The sequence below is a fragment of the Aptenodytes patagonicus genome, chromosome 15, assembly GCF_965638725.1.
Source record: "Aptenodytes patagonicus chromosome 15, bAptPat1.pri.cur, whole genome shotgun sequence".
Taxonomy (NCBI): Eukaryota; Metazoa; Chordata; class Aves; order Sphenisciformes; family Spheniscidae; genus Aptenodytes; species Aptenodytes patagonicus.
Genome location: NC_134963.1, coordinates 13,802,042 through 13,826,456, shown reverse-complemented (window position 1 = coordinate 13,826,456; position 24,415 = coordinate 13,802,042). Strand labels below are relative to the sequence as shown.

Below are 24,415 nucleotides of genomic sequence, written 5' to 3'. Positions count from 1 at the left end.
ACACTTTTAAACAAGCCGTTTAAGCAACGGGAAACAGCCGCTGCCTTCTGGTCTTGCCTCTTGAGGAGAGGGAAGGTCCCGTGGCTGCGTGTTGGTCTGGGGCCAAAGCTGTCGTGTTTCTGATCCTGCTTCACTGCGAGCTCCAAGGGAGGCTGCTGCCGAGTGAGCCGTCCACAAAAAATGGGACTTAATATTAGCAGGAGTCTTGTGGGTTAATTCACAGTTCCTTGGAAGAAGGGCATCTGCGTCCATATAGTCTCTGGCACTGGCAGTACTTGTGATACTGAGCATCTGAATATCTTCTGAAGATCTGGTCCAAAATTCGATAAATCCAAAAAGAGCTAAACTTTGCTTAGTTTTCTGCACGCGGAAGAGATGGCGAGCGAGGGCAATCCAAAAGCCAGACTAGTTTCTCCAGGGCTGGTTTCTAGGTGGATCTCGTGGGCTTCCTCCATGTGCTGGAGCTGGGACCAGCGCCGCCTCTAATCCGGGGAGCGTGGGGGGCATGTCAGGGAGACACCGCAGTGGAACGTAAATCAACAGCACGGATAAAGGAGTCAACTGGTGGTTCCCGGTGAGAGATGGGCACTGAGCTGACAAGGAGGGGTAGGAGATGCGAAGACGTGCGGGTGAAAGAGAGGAGAGTCCCGGCACAGCTTTTAGCTGGGACAGAGGAACCCTGAACCAGCGGGATGATGGGATGAAGGAGGAGAGATCGGTGAGGACTGCCTGGTGCAGGCGCTGCAAAGGCTGGGCAGGGGGTGCGGCGGGGGGGGCTGAGCCACGAGGCTGAGCTGGGGCAGATGGGCCAGGCCCGTGTGGCGGCTGGAGAGGGGAATCTGGGAGGGTGGCGTAGGGGCGGGGATGCGGGAGCCTTGCAAGCTCCCCTCCACTCCCGGACCACATCTCCCTGGCCACTGTGTCTACCAGGATGATTTTTTTTGGCACGTATTTGTGGCAAAGCGTCGCTTTATTCTGCCACGGGCACGGTGCCTGCCTCTTCCCCAGATTCGCAGTTTTAAAAAAATAAATAAAACGTGCACTTCGTTAGCAAGACGCTCCGCCACATCTATCGCAATGGTTCCCCCTTCGCCCCTGGACCTTGGGCTCTTCTCCTTCAAGCGCGGCTCTGCCCCGCTGCTTCTCGACATCTCCAGGTACGGGCAGGTTTGGCAGCTTGGGCTGGCTCACCACCATGCCCTCTCCCTTCGCAACCCTCCCGCTTTGCTTTTGGGTCTGGGAGAAAGCACGGCCGTGTATTTCCAACTGGAGGAGCCGAAGAGATGTGGGGAGAGCGGCGGGAGGGAATTAGCGCCGAAGGGTCCTCTGCCGAGCAGCCACGGCGGAGATAAAGCAAGAGGATCTTTGTGCCTAGCCGGCAACATGATAATGGGCTTTCCTTCCTAGCAAACTTTGCAAATGATGCTCTTTAAGTCGTCGGCAAGATAAACAGTTGCTGTGGCAGGTGTGCCGAAAGCGCTGTCTGGATGTAATTAGACGTGTTCGTGAAAGAGCATCCCGGAGACATCGAATGGTGCTGTTCGTGCCGGGCTCATCCCGGGGGCTTGTCCCACTCCCGCCTCCCCTGCCGCGGGCAGGGCTGCTTTCGGAAAGCGTTGGTCGCTTCCAGCCAAATTCCAGGGGGACGCGAGGTGGGAATTGGGCTGGTGTAGATTTCCTACAAGTCTGGTGGAAATAAAGCCTGAGGAAAGGGGAAAGGTGTTATTTGTGCTGCAGTGGCAGAAGGGTGGAAAATTCCTCTCGTCGACACATAAGAGACTCTCCTTGTGGGACAGGGAGGGGACGGCCACCCAGGCTGGACATCACATGTCCCATCACCACAGCCCTCAGAGCAACATGCTTCTCGTGCACCTTTCTCTGGCCCCGATTCTCCCATCAAAGAGAAATCCCTAGGTGACTTCCCTTTCTTGCAAGGCCAGGTCATCCTCTTGCAGGACTTCCAGCTTTTCTGCTGCTTTTGCCGTGGGGCTTTTGCTTTCTCTCTCGTACCAAAGACGCTCACGTTCACATTGCACGGGGTTTTTTTAAATCACGAGTCCCTCTGCTGCCTTCATGGATTGATCGAAGCGTTGTATGTCTGCGTGAGGTTGGTAGTCAGCAGCCACGGCTTTGCAGGCGGTGAGCTGGAAAAATGGGAGAGGTGCGGCATCGCAAGGTCACCTGTGTGGGGGAGCGGAGGCTGAAAAGGAGCCTGGGCTCCCCGCTTCATTCCCCAGCATCGCTGCTGGCTGCTGAGCTCCTTAGTAGCTCTAGGGCTGCAGCATCTCTTAGTGCTCGCTCCTGCCTCATCAGGACCTGATGGTCATCACCGATCCCGGAGAACCTCCTGGTTTGAAAATGCCGTTCCCGATTTTTGTGGGCCCTTTACGTAGGACTGCATTAAACGGCGCTCCCATTTCAGAAGCCTTGTTTCAGAGAGACCCCTGTCTCCTGGGGAGACTTGGGAGTTTCTTTGAGACTTGGGAGTCTCTCCCCTTCGCTTCACTGTGTTGTTTCACCGCCCTGTCAAGCAGTTTGTTAAAGCTTCCAGGGAAGGAGTTGCAGGTGTTTTGGGGGGAGTACGGAGCTGTGCACTGTCTGGGATGGGATCGCAGCACCCTGGGAAGGCAGCTGTGTCTGGGGGGGCTGCGTGACCCTGTCCTGCCGTCACCCAGCAGTGCAGGAGAGGGACAAGTGGGAACCACCTGTATCCAGCTGAAAACGCAGGAGGCGTTTGAACACTCACGATCCCATGTGAGCTGAGGATACAGGCTTGAATAGCTCTGAAATCTTGTCGTGGTGAGGCTTCCCGCAACTCCGACCCCAAGCAGACAGGGCTGTGCTTCGTTTAGGTGGTGTGGAGGAGGTACCCCACCACATCCACGAGTGCAGCACGGCCGGCAGCTCCTGCCTGGAAATGCTCAGTGCCAAAAAGAACGATTCGTGGTGAAATGCCGTGGCTGAGCTCGGACACGTGCCGTCGGTGCTCGGCTTCCCTCGGCACGGGTGGCCAAGAGGGGAGCTTGGCTTTAGATCTGCCGCGGGAGGCTCTGTGCAGCGTGGCCAGGTCTCCCCCAGAAAACTGGCCTCAAGAAGGGGTCCATCTCTTGGAAGCAGATGAGCTCGGAGAAGACAGCAGCACTTCTCCCAGCAGCATGAGGCTGGTACGAAGAACAGGAATTGCATAAAACAAAACCCAGTTTTGCTGCAGCAGCAGGTCAAGAGGCCTCCAAAGACAGACGATGCTCCTGGGCAAAGAGGAGAGGAAGCTGGAAAAACTTGATGATCCATGTAGTAAAGAACAAGGCGCACGCGTGGCTGTCCTCCCTCCGTGTACCGCTGGCTTTTCACAGGGGTTTTGAAGGTGATTTGATTATCCAGCAGGACTGTCTGGTGCAGGTGAGGAGCCGCTGCGGGAACAGAGGATCAGCTTTGCAGCGGGGCCAGGGCAGGCAAGGACCCGCTTTTCCGCATTGCTTCATCCGTGCAGCTGTGGGCTGGGGGTCCACCGGGACACTTGGTCTGCTGCAAAGTCCCTCCATCCATCGTCTCCTGCCCCCGCGGCTCCACCGGAGATGGAGGCAGCGGCAGTTTGCACTTGGTTCAGCGTGTCAGGAGGCTTCGCTCCCACCTTGCCCTCCTGCACATTCATTTGCTAATTTTCAGAGGTTACCGAGGAGACGTTATTGATGATGATGATGATGATGATAATGGTAATAGGGGAGATAGGTGGCAGATTAATTCCTGAACTCTCTAACAGGATTTAAGCTAACAAGAGAGGAGGGCTTTTTTCCTCCCTCTCTCCTTTCCCTTCCTCCCTTCAGATATTTCCTGTGCTGGGGATAACAACACCAAGGAGTGTTAAATTGGCTCTGAATGTCCACCCCTGGCTGTCCACATTCTTGTAACGATTTCATTAGCTTGAATTATCCACGTTATTTTCTTGTAATGGGATTAGCTGTACTGGAGTCAGCTGAAGTCCTGGAGCGGGAGGCGGGAGGGACCTTCCGCTGCGTATTTCATTAACTCTCTCATGCAGGGGGTGGAACTGGCCACGGCTCAGCCCAGGGGCAAAACCATTTGCCAGGGTCCTGCGTTCCTAAAGGAGGAAGAAAGAAAAAGGACCATTATTCCCCCCCTCCTCCATAATCAGCAAATCGGCGCAGAAGCAGAGGCTGGCAGGGAGGTAATTTGTTGGGGGGGGGAAGGTCCTATTTGGGGGCGAGGGGGAAAAAATAATAAAACGAAGATGACCATTGCGAAGCGATTGAGTGAATTCTGCTGGGCTGACGTGTGGCTGCAGCCTGCTGCTGGGGAAGAGGTTGTGCAGCAAGGGAAGGAAAGGACTTCTGTCTCTTTTGGACTCGGGTGTCCACTGCCCAGAGCCATTTCTGATGAGCGGTTACGCTGCCTGGCTCATTCGCTTGAGCTCCATCCTAGGGCTGCCAGCAGTCACGAGGCGGGATTTAGGCAGCGTCAGGGCTTGGAGATGAGAAGGCAGCGAGAGGAGAGGAGGGGAGAGAGGAGGGGGCGGTAGCAGTAGATGGCAACCCACAAGAAGGTTGGCAACCTTGCTAGAGGTTTTCATGACCAACTTTCCAACGTAGTTATTGCCTGTTTGTTTTTCTTGAAGGGACATAAACCAGAGAGAGGGTTTGGGACTGCCCCATGCAGTGGGACATCTGTACGTGTCTGGAGAGACCTAAGGGTGATTTTGTTTGTTTGTTTTCCAAGAAGATCTGCTCTTCTGGCAATGGGCAGCAGTTGGTCCTTCCAACCACGTGCATGGATTCACGGTATCAGTTGTGCTTTCCCCTACAGAACTTGGCAACCAAAGAGTCCTTGATCAGCTCGTAGCTGAGGGCGCACCAAGATCAAGCATGATGAACACATCTTTGTGTTTGGGACTTTAAAATAATGATCAGGGCTGGAGAGGTCTTGGCCTGTCCCAAGGAGCTTGCGGTTTAAATGCTCTTATTTGAGATGGAGGGGACGTTTCCCAGCTGGAGTACTGTTCAACCTCGTCTGTAGGTATCCGTCCCATGAACGAGCGTGTGCGAATGGCCATCACGGCTGCCTGGAGCCGCGGTGGGGCTGGACGTAGACACTGGGGGCTGAGCGAGGGTGGGGAGAGACTTGGAAGCAGGGGGCAGAAATTCTAACAAAACCCGATGGGAGAAGAGGAGCTGTGAAAAGAGGTGATGGAGTCAGCGGCAGAAGATGGTGCTGGCACTCGTGTGCCTGGCGATACTGCGGTGGATTTGGGGCTGTGTCTGCAGCAGGAGAGAGGTGATGGAAGGGGAGGGAGCTGCAGGATGGGAACTTGTGTGTCATGCTGGCGGAGGGGGGAAGAGGGTTTCTGGAGACCACCTGTATCCCCGTCCTCCTTTTCCCTCCGGCTGCTCGGCCCTGTTGATGAAGGATGCACAAGCACCTTCTAGTAAACAGGCAAAGCCAAGTGAGCAGTATGTTGTCTACCGAGCTAGAGTGTGCTCTGTTTAATAGCGATATAATGTCCTATAATTAGCAGGCAAAGGACTTGCCTCCCAGCTGGCCTGTGCCAGAAGGATATAATTACAATCCCAAGGAGTGATGTTGCTCTGACCTGCAGCCAGCTTGCAGCGTACATCTTACAGCGTGGGGGAGAAATCTACTTCTCTTCCCTCTCTGTTCAGCCAGGGAAACGAGGGGGTGGCTGCAGCACCACGGGAAGAGCTGCCAAAGCATCGGGAGAGCAGCTGATAGCCGGCAATGCCATGTAGGAGTGCTGGATCCCTCGTGGGTGGGAGGAAGGGGATGTCCCTTCTGGCATCTCTGGAAACATCGTGTGTTTCTGCTGAGCTTGGGACCGGTGACTTGTCAAGGGAAAGGTTGTGGCTGTCTTTATTCCGCAGCCGTGTGGATCGTTGCTCAGCCAGGCCAAATACGGGCTTTTACTGGTTTCCCCTCTGCCTTTGTAAATCTGGATCAGCATGAAACAAAGGTTCTCGTTTAGGAAATATCTTAGTTGCAGCATTTGTTCGGGGCTGTCATCCCTTCCAGCCAGCAGCGTGAAAACATGCCAAGCCTGGGAGAGCAAGCACAGGCGTGAGGATGGATTTTGGCAGCCTGGCTGGCAAGCTGCCCGCGGCACATGGGGAGCAGAGGGAGGCCGGGAGAGCCACGTCCTCCAGACCCACCCACGCTTCTGCCTGGGCTCTGCCCTCCCCTCTGGGCCCTGACCCCGACTTGGGATTTCAGAGGACTGCCGTTCGGACACCGTTCTTCTCGAATACGTGGGGAAGGAAACCAGGAAGCGACGGAGCAGCCGCGTGCACGGCAGGTCGCTGGGGGCTTTGCAAACCTCCGTGGCAAAGTTCTTGCTCTTCGCTTTTGCCCCCACCTCCAAAACTGCCTATATTAATTGTGAGCAGCTCCGTGGGGAAGTTGTGTACGTAAGACGTTTCTTTTTGCCGCAGACCTTAGCTGCAGTCATCACGGATGAAATCACAGCTCAGTACAGTGCCACCAAGAACCGTGGGGGGTCCCTGCCAGAAATCCAGCCCTGTGCCAGGCACATGGGTCTGGCAGGGCCAGGATTCACCAGAAAGGAGGTTACAGTCTTCTGCAAAGTTAAGCCAGGCTGAGTGCAAACAAGTCTGTGTCTCAAGGAGGAAAGGGCTTTGCTCCCACAGCTGCCAAGCCCTTCAGTGCTTGTGCTGTGGCTGAGCCCCAGCACAGGGGCTCAGGAGCACTTGGAGAAGACCTGGATGCCGGTGGGTACGAATGCAGAAACCGCTCGGGTTTCACACTCACGCTAACTCCGGGGACTTCCCTGTAAACCGTCGTGCCCGGGGCGAGGAGCCTGGCACGGTGCTGTGCTCCACGGCGGCAGCGGGGTTTGGTGCCAGCACTTTCTGATCTCCGTCCAGTTTGCCACGGAGAGAGGAGAGAGACATCAGCTCCAGGAGAAACCCCCACCCCTGGGGCGCGTGCTGCGTTTTCACGCTGTTTGCGCCCATCGGAGCTGTGTGCTGGAAGGGGAAGGAGGTGGCAGCAATACCGGGTCTGAGCTGCTGTGAGCCCCCCCCGCCTCCACAGCCATCCCCGCCCCTGGGGAAGCACGTGTTTTAAAGCAGCTCGGTGGGATCTTACGGGCGAGCTGCAGTTTAGCATCCTGTATAAAAGCTGCTTTCTTCCCTCCCGTGTCATTTTGCTCGAGTTTCGCCCAGGCAGTGAGCTGCATCCCTTTTCCTTCCACCGTCCCTGCTCCCATGGCTTTGCCCGTGGCAGCCGTGTGCGATCCGTGCGCAGCCATCCCAGAGCTGGAAGGCTGCGGCATTGATGCAGCCAGCGTGGGAGCAAACACGGCAGCACCTGGCTTCCCTGGGTACCGGGAGCCTGGCACTGCGGGGGGTAATTGAGTTCCTTCCGCCTCTGCCTCTCTCCCCCCAAATCCGGAGGAAATAATTGGAAAAGAGAGGTGTGAGTCTCTGCCTGGCACTGGAGAGGAGAACATTAAAGGCCCAGGCTCTCCACTTCATTCGCAGCTCCCGGGATGGTAATTGCTGTGTTGTGGTTTCTAATTAGTGCCACAGTGGGAGGGAGGGTGTTTTACTCCGCAGCCCCCGTGGGGTCAGCCCTGTCTCTGCTGTGCCCCTCGGCTTTCCTCGCTCCCCCCCTGCTTTGCCTGCTCCCCGTTGGGAGCTGCGCTGCAGCTTCCTCCAATGGACCCATCTCTCTGGGAGCCCTTGGTGGGTACCACTGTCCTGCCTCCCCCCAGCCCTCTTCCCAGGGAGATGCCTGTGGCCAGCCCCGCTCCAGATCAGGTCCCCACCGCCTCCGCACGTCTCCCAGCATGGGTGGCTTGGGCCACTCTGAGCTGGGGAGGAGGGAAGAGCCAGCTTCTCCCGTCTCTGCCCAGGCTGATGTGGGTCACCACAACTTCCCCCTGGGACCCCGAGCCCCCGGGTTCGTAGCCGTCCTGCTCCTGCTGGGCACCTCCTCGCCCATCCTGCATGTTGGGTCTCGTTGTCAAAGGGAGACATGTGGTGTTTTAGTGCACAGAGCGAGTGCTGTGTGAGACCTCCTCCCTTTTAGCAAATATTCTGCTCCCCCCAGGCAATGCCCATGATGTTTTCCATGGAGCAATAGGTTGGAGTGAGCTCTCCCCTGCCTGTGCTGCCCGCCGCCTGTCTTTCCTAGCTAGATGGTCATCTTCTTGGGCCAGGAGCTCTCTCATTACCTCTCCCTTAACCCAACTGCGGCATTTGAGGTCATACAGGGATGCTGCAAGTGAGAGGAGCCACCTGCAGAGCTCCTGGGGCCCCCATCACCCGCACCCCCTTGCAGGAGGATCCTCCCGTTGCTGGAAGCCACGCGGTGCTCCTGCTGCTCCCGCAGCCGAGCATCCCCGCCGGCCGAAGCTGCTCCCTCGCCTCCGCTCGGGTTTGTTTGTTTGTTTGCACAGCACCAGCTCGAAAGGGTCAGGAGGGAGAGAGGGATGGAAAGCGCTGAGGAGGAGACGTGTGGATTCATTTTGAGGCTTCATAATGGTACATTTACACACCACGTTGCCTAAGGAAATTGGGTAGATGAATGCCTGGTCATGCTGCCAGTGCACCAGGTTAACTCCCAGGATTTAGCTTATATCATTTCACGAGAGCGTTTACGGCCTTTACTGTGTTTATTCCCAAGTGCTCTTTGGCACTGCTGCATCCCAGGCTTCTTTTGTGTATGCGCGCGTGTGTGTAGATTTTCAAATAAAATAACACATCTATTCAGACCCGGTCCACATTAAATATTTATTGCCTGCAGTTTGTGCATATGTGTTTGATAAATGGGTGTAAGGGGAGGGGAGGAGAAGGGGAAGCGGGAGCTCGGATGCAGAGAAAGCATCGGCTTTGTCCTGGAATTTCTCCGGGGGACGGCACTGGAGAGGGGTGTCAGGCGAGCCCTGCCTTTGGGTCTGTTTTCAGGCTTTTTGGACAAGGTCCAGGCTGGTGGGATGGCTGTGTGCTTTGGTGCTGAAGCGACAAGATCCTTCTCCGGGGACAGGCATGCTGTGACAAGGTTTCTGCTGGGCCGTGGCCGAGCGCGGATGCTGCCAGCCCTACCCCACACCCTCCAGCTAAACGGGAACCCCCTTATCTTCCCATTTCTGACTTTCCATCCCGTTGGCACTCAAAAACTTGTCTGAAACGCTGCTGGAGCTGGGGGTTGTTATGGAGGACTTGGGTCTGCTGAATTCACCTGTTTTCCTTATACATTCAGCAAGCTTAAATAAAACCAGTTTCATTCGAGCTCATGAAGGAGGTTGGGTGGCTGCCTGCAGAATGGGAAACGCAGGTACCCAAGTCAAGTGTTAAAGCGAGGAAATCCAGTCTTAAAAATGATGCCCAGCATCGGCAGAGCAGAGGGATGACACCTTTGCGAACATGGTGCCTACAACAGGCTCTGAGGACGGAGGAGCTATTTTGGAAAGAGACTAGGTCCCCGTGGGGCCATGCTCCGGCTCGTGCCCGTATCCTGTGCCTCTCTTCAAAGGTGCAAATACATCTGTTTCGATGGTGGTCGGGAGCAGCCCTGCCTCCTGGTAACCTGGAGATGCTCTTTGCCCGCCCTGAACAGGGCATGGCATGCAGGCTGGGTCCTTGGTTTCTGCGGATCTCCTAGAGGGAGAAACATAGCAGTTCTATTAAAGAAGGTTTTTGCTTTGTTAAGGTTTGAGACTGGAAAGGATGACCCTTGAAATCCAAGCTGAGTTTTTAGCTGTTACTAGGTGCTTTGGACATGGGGCTTACAGGGGAGCAGAGCAGCTGCAGGACACCACTCGCCCGAGTCCTCAGCGCTGGCAAGCCTGCAACGTGGGTCTGCAACTGGTAGTGCCGTGATTTGTGTTAAAATGATGGTTCTTCCCTTGATCTCACAGTGTCTTTGCTTTTCCCTCTCTAATTCACAGCACCTTTGGAGAGCTGAAGACCGTCCGGCTGCCCAAGAAAATGGCAGGAACGGGATCCCACCGGGGCTTTGGGTTTGTGGATTTCCTCACCAAGCAGGATGCCAAGGTGAGATGTAGACCTGCCACGTTCCCCTGCCCCTCTGGCACCCTCTCAGCCTGGTCTCGGAGCAGAAGGTGAGGAGGGGAGCTTGGAGGCTCTGTCCCACTGAGGCGTAGCCCAGATTTGGGGCAGGCTGTTAGCATTCACCAGCAAAGCTGCACTGAGGCTAAAACCCCCATGTGCGCAACCACTGGAGGTTACATGACAGAAACCGCAACCTAAGCTGTAATGGGCATAGGTTTGGTGCAACTTTGGCTAAAAATTCTTGTAATGTAGAAGGACAGGGACTTATTTTTCAGGTTTGTCAGAAGCAAGGTGAGAAGGGGTGGTTTTGACCCGACGTAACACATCAGGAAGCCTGAGTACATGTCCCACCTCCACCACTGCCTTGGTTTGAGGGGAGTTTTGGATATTGTGGCTGTTTACTGATTTGTAAACTGTGCAAGGCCCATGTTCATCAGTTCCTTCGTGTGTTCCGAGACCCCCTGTGAGCAACCTTACCCTGGTGTTTTTCAGATAGTGAGCGTAACAGAAGAGCAGTAGTTGTGAATTGGTCAAAAGGATGGGCAAGCAGAGAGAAAGGTCTGTGCCTGCTTCACCTTGCTGAACACAAGAACAAAGATCAAGTTCTGTAATGCAGTCATTGTCTTGGTCCGAAGAGGGGACCTAGCGGTGCTGGGTTGCCCAAGGATGCTTTCTCAGAGTGGTTTGCACTGGCAATTTGACAGCAATGTGGAAAATGTCAGCAGCAGGCAGCTGTGCCTGGGAAACGCCTTTCTCAGCACCAAGAACTGAGCTCCTGAAGCCTGCAAGTTGAAAGCACGTTTTGCTTTAACCAAAAAATGCAAAACCCATCATTCCAATATCTTGACATTTTTGCCATCTGTATGCACTTTATGCTGCAAAATATTCCATAGCATTTTAAGCTGGGATAGATTGCTGTCCAAAATGCTCTAATCTATTATTTTTTTTAAAGCTTTCTTATATATTCCACGTTTGCAGAAGAAACAAGGGGGTTGTCGCCTGTCTGATAGTATTCTGCTCTTACCCTTTGCTAGAGGTTCAGGAGCGGGCTGGACCAGGCATGGTCTTTCATGCACTGGGCAGAAGAGGGTCCTCGGCCCCGCTGTAAGCTGCTGCGTGGGCACTCCCAGCACCGGAGCAGTGCGGGTTTCGTCCCTGCTGCTGGCTCCTGGCGATTTGTGCAGTACCTGGAAGAGGAACGGTTGTGGGCACAAGCCAAGGGTTGTTATTGCTGAGGGGAAGGGACCACATGGCTCCACTGACGCCCTGAGACTCCAAATTTTCAAGACCATGAGCGGAGATGAAGGAGAGAGGAGGGGGGAGCAAGCGTAGCCTGTGTTTATGTTTTTAGACAGGATTCATTGATCTGGGATCACAAGGGACTATTAGATCATCTGTTCCAGTCTGACCTCCCGTATAACACAGTACATAGAGTTTTCTTTGTTAGTCCTGTATTGATCCTAATTCAGACTTCCTTCCACTCAGCATTCGTCCTCCCCTTGGGGGCCAGCTCGCTGGGCAGCGTGGGGTGCAGTGAGCCCCCCAGGAGCGTGGTTCCTCTCCCTGCACGGTGAGCTGTGCCTGTGGCTCTGCTCAAACCCCAGCTCTGGGCAGCTTTGCTTTAACCTCTGCTTCACTCCAGAGTCGTTCAGGCTTTGTTCCTGGTTTTCGAATTAATCCTTTCCTAAGGAAACTTTAAGCATTTGATGGAAAGGTGCATACAGGGACCTGGCTGGTTCTTTACTGCTGCTCGGTTTGGGGGTGAATGAGACAGCACCTGCTTTTCTGCTTGGTTTCTGGAGGAAACAGGGCAGAGGCTCAGTGTCTGCGTCCAGTCCCTCTTCAGCCCCTTGGGGACCCAGTGGCTGATTGCAGCTGCAGTGGACAAATAGAGATCTCGACAGTAGGAAACCCGTCTATCGCTGGTGAGCGCCGGCAGCCAGCTGGAGGGGAGAGAGCTGGGCAGGGCGCTTGCTCAGGGCACCGCTCCCAAAGCTCGCAGAGGCCATAGGAGGCGAGCGTGCGGGGAGCGAGCCGCCCTACGGAAGACCGCTTTGGGGGGGGTTCTTCTTTTCCAGCAAAGCAGCTCTTCTTCCTTCTTCTTTTTTTTTTTTTTTTTCCCGCTCTTGTCTCTTTGAGGGATTTAATTGTCTCACAAGTGGCACATCAAGTACACTCCATTGGCCGTCTGGAAAAGGATGCGCTGTGTATTGATGAATAGGATCCTGAATATTGTAAACACGAACATAATTGGCTTAGAGTTTATTGCTAAGTGAAATGAGAGAGGAGGGGAGTGGGCCTGGAGACCTCTGAGCTGAATAGCTGTGACTGTCAATGACGTTTTTGCTCAGAGTGGTAATCTGGAAATCGCTTATAAGCATCTTACAAAACATGATGTTTTTGTAATAGCATAATTAGGGTGGCTTTGTTGGGCATTTAAAGCCTGTGACCTCCCGTGTTTGTCTTTTTCTCTGAGCAATCACAGCTGCTGTGGGAGCGCGTGCAGAGATTTTCCAAAGCCAGGACAGAGATGTGGGGCTCTCCCTCCGAACTCCCCGATGCTGTGCTTGCAGCCCTGTCCTGCCGGGCTGGGTTTCATCCCCTCGGCCTCCCCTGATGCTCTGCCACCTGCTCGAGGAGAGCCAGCCCTGCCGAAAGGTGCTGTTGTGGGAGGGGTGAGCACCCGAGCCGCACTCCTCAGGCAGCCTTGCCTGCAGGGGAGGTGACGTCCAGGCAGGGCACGGGACGCTGCCGGTGGTAGCATCTTCTCCTTCAGAGATGGAGATGCTCGTCCTTCAGAGCCCTGATCTCACGCCTGGCTTTCCCACGGTGACGTCTGCAGCCGGGGCTGTCTCTCGGGTCGTTTGACGGCTCCCAGGGTGATGGATGGACCTCGACTGGGAGTGTTACACCACCATCAGATGAAATTAGCAGCCCTCTCTCTTCTATGTCGCAAGCATTTAACAGATCACAGCACGCACACGTGCGAAGCCAGGAAACGGGGAGGAACCCATGTCAAAGATAGCAATGGGAGAGACAAAGTAATATTCACAAAGAGGAACATTCAGCAGCATACCCGCTGGTCAAGCCTTTGATTTTAAATCTCCAGTGCCAGCTGACCACTGGCTGGGAGTGCATGGAAGTTGGGGGATGAGAAGGGGAACTTTGATCCGCTGGCAATAACAAATTAACTCCAGTTAAGGAAGCATTAACCATTTGACATGTTTCCTGACGTTGCCTGTGCAGAATTGTTGTGGGATTGTTTTTATTTTTGAACTATTAACTGGAAGCCGAGTTTCCACTTTTCTCCCCTGTCGATACAAAAATACATCTGGTCTCCAAATAGAAATTGCCTGTTCAGGAAAGACAGTCAACCCTTTAAAAATGCACACACACGGAAGGAAAAATCCTTGTGTGCAGCTGGCATCGCAGAGAGCATCCTCAGTTGGGACTGGTTCTTGCGAGGAAGGGAAATTTATCAATCTCCTAATGTTGTTGACCCTTTGTCCCTCTAATGACTCCAGCCCGGAGACTCTTCAGCTTGAGTATTTAATAGGGCAAGGGGGAATCTATAGGCAGAGCAGCACTGTCCTCCAAATTAATACGGCATTTAGGGATGGAGCCGTAGTGCTCAGGGGTGACGGACGCGATGGTCCGGTCTCTTGATCTCTGCCTTTCCAACACCCTGGCACAGCAGGCTCTGCTCCAAAGCAGTGTCTGTCTTGTCCTGGCAGCCCAGGCTTCATTTGAGTTTATCAGCCACCCCTTAATTTTGAAATTCCCTTTCTGAATCCCACAAACATTTTTAAGCTGTTGCTGGGGGCCTCTCCTCATCCTCTCACCACTTTTCCCTGCTCCGTTCGCCTGTCCATCCGCTGCCTGGGCTCTAGCCCTGCCCAAGCTGTATTCGGAGCTAGCGACCAAATCCTGCCATGCTGAGCCATAACATTAAGCTCGAACCAAACTCTGCAAAATCATAATCGGGAGGGTTCAAAAATGACATTTTTAAGCATGCTCGCATCCTATTTTCTAGGGGGGAGAGGGCCATAGGGTTCTCATGCAATCCCTAAAGCATTTGGAAAACAAAAGAGACCTGCGAGGAGGTTTGCCAGGGCTTTTCAGCTTTCACTGTTACCTGGCAGTGGGTTTAATTAAATCCTTTTTTTGGCATTTAAGGATACCGAGCCTTGTGTGGTAGAGGCTCCCCTTTCCTTAAAGGCGTAGGACGACACGAAGCTGTGGCAATTAGAGGTCTTTTCTGGTGAGTCTCTCTCTCGGATGAACGGGCACCACACCTCTCTGTATCCCGAGTTCGGATACAACTAAACGAGCCTCTGGCCATCCGATGCTTTGGTCTTCAAAGGAGGTGTCCTGGGAAGGCAGACACTCGGGTGGAGGAGCCGCACCCTGAGAATAGCTCCTGCCTCCAGCCCCACTTTCTTTGAAAGCCGGTCTGCTTGTCCTCATTTCATATTTCTCATGTAATTAAAATATATTTTTTCCCTACCTACCTTTTCATTTGGAATAGCAGCAGTGGCAAATTTCCTCCTCTCGCTGGAAGATTTCCAGCAATGCGGATGCATGGGGATGGCATTTCTCCCCTTCATCCCTTTGTCTTTTAAATCATCGGTGGCTTCTCTTTTCTTCCCCTGAAAAAGTCTTAATTCCTCTCAGAGCAACGAAGAGCTAAGTTTTATTTTTTAGCTGGTTTCCAAATGAAGTGACATTCGGTTGTTTTTCACCTGAAATGCACGGCTTCTCTTCTGCAGCCCCAGCTCCGGGAGCCCATCTGGAGGATGGGGCCGTGGGGACCACAGGTCCCAACACGCCCTTTTCCACGTGGGCTGGAGCAGCAGTGGGCTGGGAGGGTCCCTGCCATCTCGCCCCGGCATCCTGAGCTTTGCTTCGTCCTGGGTGCAAAACAGCTCATTTTGGGAGTGCGTTCGGCTGGGAGGGGCCAGTGTCACCAGGCTGCTGGCAGATGCGTCTCTCCCAGCGGGTTTCTTTCATGCAACACAACTTGATGACAACATCTGCCTTCCTTCTTGCTCCATGACCTTTCCCGGTGCTCCCCGCAAATCTAGAGGATGCCTCATCCCGGACTGGGCCGAGCTGGGCTGTGTGTGCCTAGCGGGGCATGGAAGCAATCCTGCAACCAAGAGGACGTGGCAGAGCAAGCTGCTTTGAGGATGAGAGCCCACCAAGTGCTGCACTTTGCACCGTGACCGTGGGCGCATTCGGCACGGTCTGCCCTGCTCCGTGACCTGCTGCAGGGCGCAGCGAGGTTGCCGGGGCCGTATTCTGTCTTCCAACCTTCCTTTTCCTTGTGCTATGGGAAGTGAGAAATTAAAAAGTATAAATTAACAAATGAGACCCGGCGATTAGAGCTGCAGTTGTGTGCCAGGCTTTGGAAATGGCTCTTTGTGCCAACGTAAACAGCCATCACAACTCCCTACTGCCACCTCCCCCCGAGTGTTTATTTAAGCCAACACATTGCTCTGCTAATTGGATACCATTCCAAGTGAAAATAGGCCTTTAAAACAACAGCAGCGGCAAATAAAAACAGCTGTAGCTGCAAAAGCACCAGCCAGGCTTGCAGCCCTTCGGAGAGGGATGCACCCCCCGAAAAGGAGGCACGCCGCCCTGCCGGGGTCAGCACCGGGGAGCTGGCGAAGGTGGGGAGGTGGGGAATGTCAGCGATGCTACGGAGCAGGTGGAGCTGGTGCTCCTCGTTTCTCTTTTTTGTAATGAATGAGAATTATATGAGTGAAAGGGAGTCGGAAGGAGGGGGAAACGCAGGTTACTGAGTGCTGGTCACTGGAAATGGGTTGTTTTTTTTCTCGGAGGAAAGGGCTGGGCTTCTCCAGGACAACTTCGGTGCTGTTTTGGGGGCCTCCAGATGGGAGGAGACGTCCCTGTTGGACAGCGGGATGTGTTTCTGTGGTCTTACATCTGCTGTATTTGTTCCAGGGACGCGAGTTTGCAGAGCTTATAACCTGACTTAATCCCAGCCTTAGCTGGGGTTTTTAAGAGAGCATTTTGGCCTCCTTTTCTCTACCCCTGTGCCCAGCCATGTGTCACATTGCTGTGGAGCACTTTGTGGGCCCCTGGGGGTGAAAATATTTGACCGGCGTGTTTGTGTATTTGCATTATGGGCCTAATCCTGCTCAGTCCTGAATTTCCTTGAAAGTCTGTGGGAAATAAAGACAAAGTCAACCTTCCCTGGATGGAGTCGCTGTTCCCTGAATGCCTCTGCTGGTTGCCTACAGGCATAGAAAGCTGTCTGAGCTACTGTGCTGGCCGGCATGCTTGTATTCAACATCAGCAAGAGATTATAGCTGTACGGATGTTGTTAAGCAGGATCTAACAATGAGGAAACCTCTGGATTTCTATAACACAGCAAACCACCATAGGCAAAAAGAGAAGAGGACTTCTGCGTTGGCTTCTGGCTCTGCCACATTTGCTGCCACCACGGCCAACATCACCAAATGGTTGGACGAGAGGAAGGCAGCTTTCCCCGGCGAGCTTGTGCTTCAAACTTGTTGCCCCTGAGCAGAAAGCAACCTCTCTACTCACATTTGAGCTGTGCTTTACTGCGTGCCGGCGGAGAACAGGGTGGGTGGAGAGTCGCGAGGTTGCTCTGCCCGTGCTAACCCAGCGCTGCCACGCTGCCCGTGAGGGCCCTGGTTTGCAGTCGACCCACCTAGTGCTGCCCCAAGCCTTTGCAGCCTTTCCGGGCTGCAGCTTTCCCGGCTCAGGTGCGGTCCCGGGGTGATGCAAGGCTGCAGCCAACCTTGAGCTGCTTGCTGTGCTGGATTTCAGCCTGCTCCCCAGCGAGCAGCAGCAGCCTGCAGGAATGGCGATGGGTATTTGCTCTGCTGCAAGTATGTAGAAGATAAATGATCGAGTCAGAGCCACTGATAGAGATGAATCCTGCCCCATCAGAGCAAAGTGCTCAAAGTAGGATGTTCCCTGGTGGCCTTTTAGATTCAGGGCAGAGGGAGGGACATCTTTACTTTTCCTCATGTGAGCCTGTTTTTATTTTCTCCCGTACTATTTTTTTTTCTCTTAATTCTGCAGAAAGCATTCAACGCCCTGTGCCACAGCACGCATTTGTACGGCCGGAGGCTGGTCTTGGAGTGGGCAGATGCGGAGGAGACGGTGGAGGCCCTGAGACGGAAAACGGCAGACCATTTTCACGGTAACGTAGCAGCATCCTTCTGGCCTGTCGATACAGCCCCGCCTGGCACCGTCCCATCTGGCACACGCTGCCGGTCCATGCCAGCCCTTTCCCCGCCGCTGCCGGCTTGCCGGAGCTGGCAGGTAGATGCTGGAGCCTGACGATGCAAGCGCAGGGGGAAGCAGGAGGCATCCAGGCCTCGGCTTTGTCTGGCAGCTCTCTGTCTGCACGTGAGCCGGTTAACTCTCCGTGTGCTGGCACTGCCGAGGCGCCTCAATGCCACCTGCCAGCTGCAATGCTTTTGCTCCATCCACCTGCACCCCAGGGTGCTCAGTAGTTGGGGACAGGCTCTGTGCACGCAGCACACAGATTAAAAAGGACAAATAATTTGGCCACCAGCTGGATGCGGAGAGGGCTGTTTGGATCAGGTTCCCAAGAATTACAGCTCCGCAGATAACAGCACTGCAGGCTCCTATTGACAGCCATCGACAGGCACAAATGCATTGCTTGGCAAATACTTATGTAGGAAGGGCTCCCCTGGGCTGGAGGACTAAGCTGGAGATCAATGCTTTTCCTCCTGCATCCTCTCCCAGCCTCCCCTCTCCATCACGCACATGCCCATTGCCCAGGGGGTTGGCATAAGCAGTTCTGGGGCTGCACGTTGCAATCCCTGGCCACGGAAGAGCAGCAAGCCTCGCTTATTTAGCAAGCCTGACTCCAGCAGGACCTAGCCTCGTGTTCGTGAAATAGTGTGCACAGCGCTGATTATCACAGCCTGGAGAAGCTGCAGTTTGGTGGTGGAAGGGCTGAGGGTGGATATGGCCAGAGAGGTGTGGAGCGAAGGGGGATGTGCTGGGAGCCACGGGCTGATCTCCAACGTGGTGCCAAAAAGGAGACCAAAAGGAGCACAGCAATGTCTAGGTGTATGTAATAGCCTGGGTGTAGACCTATACTGCTGGGGGCATGCGTGAGGCAGCGGGGAGGACAGGCACTGCTGGGGATGGATGTGCCCATCCAGAACCCTGCGCTGGAGGGGGACACACGTCATGCTTGATCACAGTAATGTGAGTCTCCACCCGGGTGGAGAAGACAGCAGGTGTGATGATTCATGCACCCCATTTTATATTCAGGATCTCCTTTCTCCCTTTCTACTCTGCTCAGTCTAAGGGGAAAAAATAGTCTTGGCTTTACGGTAGCTGCAGACTTGCAGCAGATGCTGGCTGCTGCCTGCGAGCTCTGTCACTTCCCTGTTTCCCCCAGGCTCAGCTTGCATCCCGATTTCTGTCTGTGTTTGCTCCAGCCCGCTTGTCCGGGGTCTTCCTCACAGAGGTGGGGACTCTGGGAGAGCGGCAGAAGAGCGTTTTCACGTCCCAGGAGGGATGCAGCCTTGGAGCTGTGGTGGCTCCAGGGGCTTGGCTGAAAAACAGGAGCAAGGTTATCACTCCCCATCTTTAGGGACTGAAAATGTGATTGAAGGCGGTAGTCATCGCTGTGCTCCAGCCCGTCTCGAGGGGAGAGAAATAACATGCAATGGTTTCAGCCCTGTCTGGTGCACACGCGCGTCCTCCGCTGCAAAACTGCTGGTAGCTAATCCTGCGGCAGAGCGGGAGCTGCCAGAAGTGGATCTCCATATCAAAGCCCGTCTGGGACACAGTAGCGGGCACCGGGAACTGGCTGGTGCCTGGGACCAGGTCCCAGCCTCTCCGCACCGCACTGGCAGGCTGGAGTTTCATGGGTGGGATTTTATTTCTTTGGGAAGTGCCCTCTCCTGATTTCGAGGCGGGCTTGCTGCGGGGTGTCTGGCAGTGATGCCCAGCAGCCCCGGGGAGGGGAGGGAGCTGTGCCCTGTCCCTTTTGCTGTGGGTGCGCAGAAAGTGATAGTGATAGCGATAAAGAGGGAAAAACTGCAGCTACCACTCTGCCTTCAGCCTCCGTGGGGATGCTCCTTCGCGTTTCCTCCCCGGCGTAGCTGGAGGCTGATTTTCCCACGTGGAGCTGGGGTAGAAAGGATACAGAGCCCATAGGGTATTGCCACCCTGCCTTGAGTCCTCCCCATCCCTTCAGCCTACCAAACAGCCGGGCTGAGACCGCGCATCTTATTTCGCCGGCCATGCAGACTGGACTCTGTCGACCAGAAACCAAGCTCGCTTTTTCCTGCCGATAACCATTTACCCCCGCTTTCCTCCTCTCCCCACGAGGTGCAGGAGCAGCTCAGACATCCCTGCGCTGTTCATGGATGTCCCCCGTGAGTTTTCCTCTCCCACCTCAGTGTGGGTGACTTGTGAGGGTCTTCCCACAGCTTTGCAGGCTGCAGTGGTCAGGCCCCTCTGGTCCCTTATCTCCAGGTAGGAAGGGACCGAGCTGGGAATCGGAGAGAAAAGATAATTTTGAGTGTTCAAGGCTCAGGAAACAGAGTCAAGACCAGGGTCCCTGGTGTCTTCAGCTGCTCTTTGCCACCAAAAGCCTCTGCTGCTGCTGTCCTCGCGTTGCTCCCCAAGCCAAGCCCAGCCAGCAGCGTCTGAGAAGCAGGACGTGGAGGCAGATGCCTTCAAAAGGCACAGTGCGGTGGATGGGGTGGGACTTATCCCACCATCCAACTCAGCTTATTCCTCGTTTCCTGCCCTAAATTTCTTTGCAGGGTTGAGCATTGCCATCCCATGGGAGAGTCTTTTTTCTTTTTTTCTTTCTCTGAAAATCTTCTGTGATCCTTTTGGACCTGGAGGCCTCCAACACCACAAGCCACCCATGCTGTTCGGAGAGGCTGGTCTTGCTGTAGCGGCGGCATGTGTTTCTATCAAGCCGTGTTGGCAGTGCTGTGCCACCAGTACAGGGTGACACGTGGCCTCTGCTGCTCCTGGCCCTTTTCCTGGTTATTGCACAGAAATAAAAGCGACCAGGGAGCGTGCCAAGGACTTTGCACATACCAGAAGAGGTGAAAGTGTTAAAGCAGGACAAAGGACTGAGACTGCCCATCTCACGGGGCTTTCAGACACTTTCCTCCCAAGTTTTATGCAATTGGAATTTAAGTATTTTGAAAGGCTCCTTCTTTTTCTTCTTCCGTTTCCTCTTTTCTGTGCAGTTCTTGGTTTGCTGTGGGCACAACAGTGATGTACAGATGTTTCCACGGTTAGCATGTCACGGATCTGTGTGTAGGAGAGGCTGCAGAGTGCTCACAGAGGGTGAGAAGATTGCCGTAAGGCCTGGGGGGTTGCTATCACCCGGGTCCAGCGAGACAACACGGTGACCTGCCTTCCCCTAGGTTTGATGGCGAGTTTGACTTGAGCAATGAGCTCATCCTGCTCCGTCTCGCTGCCGTCACAGCAGACTTCTGCATCTCCAGCTTTGAAAGAACCACCTTGATCTTTCAGGCTGGTGTCTTGAGTAGCAGCGGCCAAAACCCCTCACCCAGCAGCTCCAGTGTCAGCCCCGTCATTTTGGTCTTAGCAAGGAAGTACTTTGTAAAGTCTAGACCTGGGCTGCGAGAGACACTTCCTACCACTGTCTTCTCTCTCCTACAATTATGCACCTTATTTCTAGACACCATTTATAGAGATTTGCCTTCCAGTTCCCAGGTCCCACTCTGCTGTTATTTGTTAGGTTAAAGAGAGGTCTGGTCTCCTAAATCTTTTCTCCGTGCAGGCGTTTGTCACGGCAATCAAGCCACTTCTAAGCCATCTTTTCAATAGGTCTAATAGATGCAATAAAAAGGAATAGGCTTCCTTCCCATTTCATGTAGTTTTCAGGTCATTCTTTATGGCTTGTTCTGAGTCTTTGTAATGTTCCGGGAGAAAGTGAGGACCCCAGAAGTGGTCACCGGCTGCCAGAGATGGTTTCAGTAATTCTGTCAGGAGCGAAGCCACAGCCCAGCCCTGACGGCTGGGACTGCAGCACTACACCCCGCGCTTGCTCTCCCGCCTCTGAGCACAGTCTGTAAGAGGTTTAAGTCTTTTTGCTCGTTGCTGAGTGTACCTTTTCTTCGTCCCAAGGCAGGAGGGTCTTATATTAGGAAAAAAAAAACCAACCCACTTTATTTGAGTTTTAATTGCACCCCACCATGTGTTATTAACCTGTGGGACCTGCTGCTGCAAGGTGGCTGGAGAGCCCGAGAGCTTGGCCAGCTGCAGGGGAGGATTTGATGCTGCTGTGGATAAAGAGACTTATCTACTGTAACGTGGTGAGGAGAAGCCACGGAAAGGTTGGCCAACGGTTGGCCTTGGGGCCTCTAATCCAGCCCATAACGTGGAGCAGGGTCGTGGCAAACGCTACATCAGGGCAGCGAGGGATGCACGAACCCTGCCACCGCCAGCATCCTGGCCCTCATTTGGGAAGGGGGATCATCCCTTTGGAAAACAAGGATCACTGACGTCTTTGAAACCAGCAGGGAGAATATTTTGGCTCCGCCGAAACAGTGACGAAGGGTTCCCAGTGCCCTGCAGCTGAATTTGCCAGCCCTGGGGCGAGGGACAGATCTGGATCTGTGCCCTGCGCAGGAGAGAGCAGTCTGGGCTCGCATCCAGAGCCCCGGTGCAGACCTGCACATCTCCTGCATCCCCGCAATCCCATAACTGCAGCCCACGAAAGGTCTGTGAACAGCTCGATCCCCCTTTTCTTCCCTCGCTTGCCTGGCACGGGGTGACGATTGCCGGTGCGGCTCCATCCTGGCAAGCCTTGCTGGGAGAAGATTTGCGAGCAAGGCGGCGATACCCTCCGTGTGCGCGCGCTCCCTCTCTCCCGGGAGCTCGCAGTCCGTGCAGGGAAGGTACTTGCTCCCAATCCAGCTAAATTACTATTGACTTGTGTTCTCTGCGCTTCACAAACATTGCACTCAGCCGTCACCAGCGGGGCTGGCGGTATCCTGCCAGGGCTAACTTGGGAAGCCAGCTGTGCTGGGCCGTTTTTTCCTGCTCTTTCCCATCGATCAAAGAATTAAATTGACAGATGGGGAATTTTCTGCGAGACGCAGGAAGGGGAAGGAATGACTTGTGGGGGTTTTTTTATAGGAAGGACAGGGTGGAAAGAGGGGCTGCGGAGGCTGCAGGGCAGGCGAATGAAAGAGAGATGAGTGAGGAGGGGGGGTCTGGCTTGTATTTCAGTTGTGAGAGCGTTTCCAGCGAGACCCCGGGTCTCGGCAGAGGGCTGTGGGTGGGTGTAAAGCAGTGGAGCCCCACTGCAGCTCGCCCCTGCTTATTTACAGTTGTTTGCTGGAAGCAGAGGGTTTGCAGGGGAAGGCATGCTCCACTCTGGACCCGATCCTCGTGCCCTCCCCGGTGGGGTGGGAAGAGTCTTCCCCGTCCCCGTCCCCATCACCTTTCCCAGGTGCTCCTCCGTTGGCCGCAGACCCCCAAGCTGCTCCTTTTACCTCTCAGCTGCATTACAGACCCACCGCGCTCGCCCTCACCTCCCAGCCTTTTGGGCTCCCTTTTTTCTCCTTTCTTCTTTTTCTTTTTTTTTTTTTTTTTTTTTTTTTTTGAGCAGCTGTAACTAATGCAAACACATGCCGTAGCCGGAGAGTAAAACCCTGCAGGATTAGCGTGGCATCCGCAACCCTGCCACGTTCTAATCCCGTGGTAATCCCCCTCTCGGCCCACCCCCGCCGGCTTTGGCTATTGTCTAAAGGAAGCAAATGGGATCGTTAGCGGGCAAACCTTAACCAGCTTGGAGCGGCAGAACAGAAGTCGAACCAATTCGCTTCCCCACCCTCCTGGGATTTTTTTTTTTTCTCCTTTTCCTTCGTGTTGGGCGGATGGGGGGATGCTCCCAGTGCTCCCCAGCAGCGCTGTGGCTGAGCCGGTGAATCTGGAGCACGCGGTGGGGGCTGGTTGCCCTGCCAGCCCCCTGCCCATGCCACGGCAGGTCCCCTGGGTGCACCGCACTGCTTAGGGATGCTCTCTTAGCGGCCCGCATCCAGCATCCCGCATCCAGCATCCCCTCCGCCGTGCAACCCCCATCACTGCCTCCGTGCGGGCTCTCTGCATGGGGCACGTCGGGATCTGGTGGGGAAGGGGTGGCAGGTGGGGGACACGCTCTTCCCTGCTATGGATTTGGGAGCTGAGACCACATTTGATGCCATTTCCGAGCCCCGAGTGCGAGGCTGGCCGAGGGAGCGGGAGCTGGGAGGGCAGAGTAAAGGGGAGGGAGAACCGCTGAGCTGGCACCTTCCTCCAGGGTGGGTTGTCCCTTGTGCCTTTGGATGATTGAACTGGGAAGAGCCGCTGGAGGGTCTCGGGGTGGCACCTTGCAGCCCCCCCTCAGCTACCCCAAGCTCAGTGGGGTGGGCGCCGGGAGGGGAGTGGGGGCCACTGGCACCCCCATCCCCCTGCCCGTCCCCGCAGCCCTCGGCGGGGGGGGAGGCGGGTTCTGGCGCTCTGTCAAGGAATTAATTGAAAAATAAAATCATTAGATGGGAACTCCAGAAATGCAAAATTGTTGGGAGTTGGAGGGGAGGCGGAGGGGGGGATGTGAGCTTTTGTCAGGTTAATTTCTTCTGTATTGATGTTTTGTGACATTTACTTGTTGTTTATCTCCCGCAGCAGCTGTAATACTAAAAGAAAATGCACAGCTTGTTCCATTTATTTATTTTACACCTTTTCTTTAGTCCTATGGTATGTTTGTTTGTTTGAGAAACCCAGCGAGGCTTTTGATGTCTGAAAGCAGGATTTAAACAGCTGTTCTCCATGTGCTGCTCGCAAACGAGAGCCGCTGGCTGGGGAGCGAGCAGGGTGAGAGGGGGCTGCTCCACGGCTCCTGCTGAGAGGGCACTTCTTGCCCAGTGGAGAGGAGGCAGCGCTGACGTTGTGCCCTCAGCACAGGGACCAAATGGCTTTGTCACCCCCGGCACCAGGCGCTGATGCAAGGTTGGGATGCTTGCTCACATGCTGGCAGCCCCCCAGGGGTTTCTCGCCCTCCCACAGGCTGTAGCGTCCGCGGGGAGGGATGCGCACACGGGGCTGCGCCTCACGGCAGTTTTGGGAGGGTGACGATGCCGGGGGGTGTCACAGGACGGTGCTGTTGGTGTGGGACAAGAGGAGCGAAGCAGGGACATCCCTGCCCAGCTGTCGGGGGAGAGCCAGCCTCTCGCCTTCACCCGCTGCCAGCTGAGGTGGGAGATGCAGGCTGGGCTGCAGGGCCGGGCAGCGATCTTGTGTCTCAGCAAGGATGTTGGTGGGTCTGT

General features: G+C 54.7%; 1 protein-coding gene across 2 annotated transcripts in view; it reads left to right on the top strand.

Moving 5' to 3' along the window:
• The window catches only part of RBM19 (RNA binding motif protein 19), an 85,093-nt gene that overhangs the window by 38,486 nt on the left and 22,192 nt on the right, over positions 1-24,415 (top strand). For both annotated transcript variants that reach the window (XM_076352747.1, XM_076352746.1), the window contains exons 22-23: positions 9,941-10,046; positions 17,145-17,265. In XM_076352747.1, coding sequence (XP_076208862.1) covers positions 9,941-10,046; positions 17,145-17,265 — 227 coding nt within the window. The remainder of the gene's footprint in view (positions 1-9,940; positions 10,047-17,144; positions 17,266-24,415) is intronic.